At 39.1% G+C, this 5303-nt stretch overlaps 1 protein-coding gene across 1 annotated transcript; it reads left to right on the forward strand.

Moving 5' to 3' along the window:
- The first annotated feature begins 627 nt into the window (after window positions 1-627).
- Window positions 628-2799, forward strand: LOC145097846 (RING/U-box superfamily protein with ARM repeat domain-containing protein). Its single transcript, XM_079035498.1, has one exon. The coding sequence runs from the start codon at window positions 782-784 to the stop codon at window positions 2231-2233; it is 1452 nt and encodes a 483-aa protein (XP_078891624.1). The 5' UTR covers window positions 628-781; the 3' UTR covers window positions 2234-2799.
- The last annotated feature ends 2504 nt before the right edge of the window (window positions 2800-5303 follow it).

Genomic DNA, 5303 nt, shown 5'->3' on the forward strand with positions numbered 1-5303 from the left:
CGTTTTTTTTTTTTTTTGGTTTCTTATTTCTCCATTTTTGTAGTTGCAAAAAGTCAACACTACCCTGGTTCTTTCTTGATTATCTCAATTTTTTTCAATGTCGGTTTCTTGAGATTAAAAAAACGATTTAACAAGAAGCAAAACGTTAAGGATTTCAATACGATCTAGCAGATTAGTGAAGGTTTCAATAACTCTTATGCTTAAAGAGTATCATACCATTAAATTTCTAACCAAAAAAAGTTATATATACACTAAAGTCCCAATATTTTCAACGATTTGACAAAAAAGTCCTAAATTTTATTTTTTTGACAGTAAAGTCCTAATTGACGATTTGACAAGAAAGTCGTAAACTTTATTTTTTTGACAAAAAAATCCTAATTACCAGATAACCGAGAAAAAAGGGTAAAAGTGTCAAAAACTGCCGGTAATTTGGACTTTACTGTCAAAAAAATAAAATTTAGAACTTTTGAAAATATTAGGCCTTTACTGTATATATCCCAATAAAAAATTTCTTAAGTTGAGTATAGTAACTTAAAAAAGAATACAAAATGGTGAAAATAAAAAGAACATCAATAATAATCTGAACTGTTTGAAATGGTATCCGCTTTTAGCTTTAAGGGTGTGTATACGACCATAAATCACAAGCACAATCTCCTCGATTCCCTTTACTCTCATTTTCCTTTCTCCAATATGTTCTTCCCTGCTGTTCCGATTCCATGCCGTTCTTCAATCTAATCAACTTCGGAATCTGCGCAGTTTCTGCGGATCAATTGTGTTTCAGATGGGTAGTAGCAAGAACAGATGGAGATTTACTCTCCTCCGATCACCCACCAATCACAGAAAACCATCACCACCGCCGGAATTCATCTGTCCCATATCCGGTGAGCTAATGGCAGACCCTGTTATAGTTTCCTCCGGCCAAACATTCGAGCGGAATTGCGTCCTCGCGTGTATTTCCCTCTCCTTCAAACCCACCACCTTCCTCGCCACCGTCGACTTCACCACCATCATCCCTAATCTCGCTCTCAAATCCGCCATCATTAATTGGTGTCGGACTAATTCCTTCTTACCGATCCCTCAGCCGATTGATATCCGTTCCGCTTTGAAAATCGTGCAAACGTTAATGAAGGATTCCCCTGATTTCCCGTTAATTCGTTTATCCAGTTGCTTGTCGTCGACATCGGAGGATTCTGTGGTTGCGGCTGCAGCTGACTCGTGTTCCACTACTCCTCTGCCGTTGTTAACAACTCGTCCTTTTTGTTACTCATCTTCTTCATCCTCTGAAATCGACAACTCCATTGAAGAAGATGAAGAAATTTTTTGTAAGCTCAGAAGCGGGTTGACGTCGAATCAGGAAGAAGCAGTGGATTCCTTGAGAAAAATCACACGAATGAAACAGGAATCCCGGATCCATCTCTGTACGCCGAGATTACTCTCGGCGCTCCGGCATCTAATCGTGTCAAAATACTCTTCCGTTCAAGTGAACTCCGTCGCGGCGTTGGTAAACTTATCATTAGAAAACGCGAACAAAGTGAAAATCGTAAGATCAGGAATCGTCCCACCGTTAATCGACGTATTAAGAGGCGGATTCCCGGAGGCACAAGACCATGCCGCCGGCGCGTTATTCAGCTTAGCTCTCGACGATCAGAACAAAACCGCCATCGGCGTTCTTGGCGCTTTACCCCCATTACTCCACGCCCTCCGCTCCGGCTCCGACAGGTCCCGCCATGACTCCGCCTTAGCTCTATACCACTTATCTCTCGTTCAAAGCAACCGTGCAAAGCTGGTGAAACTCGGGTCAGTTCAATTATTTCTAAACATGGTGAAATCCGGTCATATGACTGGTCGGGTCATGTTGGTTCTCGGCAATTTAGCTACCAGCATCGAGGGCCGGGCGGCAATGTTGGACGGAGGCGCGGTGGAATGCTTACTCCGGTTACTGAGTCAGGCAGAATTTGACTCTGAGTCGACTCGTGAATGTTGTTTGGGAGCGTTATATGGACTGAGTCAAGGCGGGTTGAGGTTCAAAGGGCTTGCAAAAGAGGCCGGAGCCGAAGAATTGCTAATCAAAGAAGAGGAGACAGGGACTGAACGGTGTAAAGAGAAGGCAAAGAAAATCTTGGAGGTGATGAGACAGAAATATGAGGAGGAAGAGACGGTGGATTGGGAGGCGTTGCTCAATTCCGACGAGTTGACTCGGTCACGATATGAACTTGTTTATGGGAAAGGGTAAACTCGTTTCATAATTGGACATATGTTTTTATGGGCAGTTTTTGGGTTTTGTTTTTTGTGATCATTTTTATGTAATTTGGGGAACCCTTTTGTTTATGTGTGCATAGAAAAAAAAAACATAGTGGTGTAAATAAAGATTTTCAAATGGATTCGGATTGTTGCCCACCCGTTTGAATGTGGTGGTGCTTGGGGTCTCCAAAGTGTCGTAAGACTGCATGCATGCATGCATTCTGAATGAGAATTCACAAGTGAGGTCTAATGTTTCGGTTATAAGTTGTATGGAGAATTCATAATTGAGGTCTTAGGTTATAGTTGTAAAGAATTGAAAATTCACAAGTGAGGTATGATGATGTTCAGGGTATAGTCAGTCGTATAAGAAAATTCATCAGTGTGGTGTCTTATGTTCAAGTCCAAACATCAACTTCTTGCTTTTGGGATATTCTAATTTATCTTCTTTGTGTTGGTTGTGTGGCTGGGTGATGGAAACACTAAGAAGTGGTATTTGAATTTGTGGTTGAGTTATAATTGTCACCGATGCGGGTTGTAATACAAGGGTCTAGTTTGATAGTGTTAAGCATTTAGTTTAATTTGTTCATATTTATGTGTTAATAATTTGAAGCTAATGTGACAAAGTTTTGAGTTTTCTTTAGAAAACTTAATAAATGTACCATGTTTGATATATAATTTTAAATATTCTTTTAGGCAAATAATGAGTCATTTACATATGGGTGCCGATTGGTAGTAACATGTCTCGAATTAAAAGTTGAGATTCTCTTTCGAAAAGTTCAATAACAAGTTAAGTTAAGTAGTTCGAATGTGAAAATGTTATCAATTGGTTATTGGTGGTATTACTTTAGATATAAGAAATAGTAAATTACATGAATAGTTCTTAATTTGTGCGTTTGGTCCCTAACTTATTATTTTAACTCGGAGGTTCATACTATTTGCTTTTGTTACACACTTGGTCCCTACTATTTGTTTTTGTTATACGTTTGGTCTCTTTCTTACCTAAAAAGACTATTATTTAAATAGAAAAAATGATAGGTAGGTAAGGTAAAGTGAGAGGATGGGTTTAGGGTGTGTTTATTTAAATAAATTAAAAAATCAAAGGGAATATAGTCTTTTTAAATAAGACAGGGACCAAACGCGTAACAAAAACAAACAGTAGAGACCTTCCGAGTTAAAAAAATAAGTTAGGGACCAAACGTGCAAATTACCCTAAACCACAGGGACCATTCGTATAATTTACACTAAAAAAAGACAGGAAAAAAAACCTTGAAATTTAAGATTGACAAAACTTCAAAAATGGTCCCTGTGGTTTTCGAAAATATCAAGTTTGGTCCCTAATTTACAAAAACCTCACGGATCGTCCCTATGGTTTCAAAACTTTTAACATCTGGTCCTTTCGGTTAACTCCGTTACCATTTAGCCGTTAAGTCATGAGCATTTTTGTCATTTCACTACATAGGGACCATTTATGAGGTATTCAATTATTTTTTTTAAATAAATAAATAAATAAATAATATTTAATAAGCAAGGGGTCCCCCCCACACTCTCTCTCTCTCTCTCTCTCTCACATACTTACGATTCCACACGGTAGCCCTACCTTCCGCCATAAAACCACCACTGCCATCACCTCCTTCCCCACCGGAAACCACAACCCAGCCACCCCTCTTCCATCCCGTTTGACCACTCAAACCCACCCTCAAATACAACCACTTATTGCCTTCCATTCACGTTTTTCTACCGCCCTTCCCATTTTCCTTCATTATCGAGAAACACCAACATCCCCAAGGGTGGTGTTGCTGTTGTTGTAACCCAAACACCTTATCGAGTGTGGCCAGTTCGAATTGAGAGCCAATCTTCTTCTCCAGGTGTGAAATTATACACTTTCAGTTTTGTGAAGGAACATTTCTTTCAGGTGTTTCATCGAGCTCCTGGAGTGCATTGTTCTCTTCCTTCATTTTCTAATTTATTTAGTAAGAGTGATCACCATTGGAAGCATACAATTCCAATTTTCTGTCCAGAGACATCCAATTCAGCAAATAGATGAACATGTATAGATATGAGAATAAGAAATTAAGGAGTTTGAATTAAAATAAGGGAAAATTGTAAGAGACTTGGATACATGCATGATGAATCATAGGTGCTTTGCTTATCCATTATCATTCCCTTTACCTGATCCCACTCCTCACATTCTTGTGCTTCTTAGTCCTCTACCAATCCTCCCAAGATCCTTCTAGAAAAGGTAATTTTGCATTGTAAATCGATTGAAGCAGTAGAACGTGGTGGTGGCGGCTGGAATCATGGTGGCATCAGCAAATGGTGGCTGTAGTGGTGGCCGGAGGTTGCTCCGGTTGCCTTTCTTGCTTCCTTCTTGCTTCTGCTCAGCGGGGATGACGAGAGGGAAGAGCGATGGACGATGGCAGATGGTAGGTGGTCAGAGTAGGGGTGTTGCAACAGTCACTGTGGTGGCGGTGGTGTTTTGCCAATGGTGGGTGGTAGCTCTGCTGCCCGGTTATTTTAGCATCTGGCGATTCACGACGAGAAGGTTGCAATGTTGATGGCAGTGGAAGTGGGTTAATATGGTCCTTTATTATTTTGGCGGAGAGAGAGAGAGAGAGACAGAGAGAGAGAGAGGGGGTGGGTGGGTGGGACCCCTTGCATATTAAATATTATTTATTTATTTTAAAAAAAGTAATTGAATACCTCATAAATGGTCACTGTGTAGTGAAATGACAAAAATGCCCTTGACTTAACGGTTAAATGGTAACGGAGTTAGCCGAAATGACCAAATGTTAAAAGTTTTGAAACCATAGGGACGATCCGTGAGGTTTTTGTAAATTAGGGACCAAACTTGATATTTTTGAAAACCACAGGGACCATTTTTGAAGTTTTGTCTTTAAGATTTGATTAGGTAAAATAAACTTTTATATATATATATATATATATATATATATATATATATATATATATATATATATATATATATATATATATATAGGGTTAGGTTCATGTGAGACAAATGAATTTTGTGAGACGTGGGGACAAGATATTAATCATTTATTTAG

This window comes from Lactuca serriola, chromosome 4 (assembly GCF_051521515.1).
Source record: "Lactuca serriola cultivar US96UC23 chromosome 4, Lser_US96UC23_V15, whole genome shotgun sequence".
Classification (NCBI taxonomy): Eukaryota; Viridiplantae; Streptophyta; class Magnoliopsida; order Asterales; family Asteraceae; genus Lactuca; species Lactuca serriola.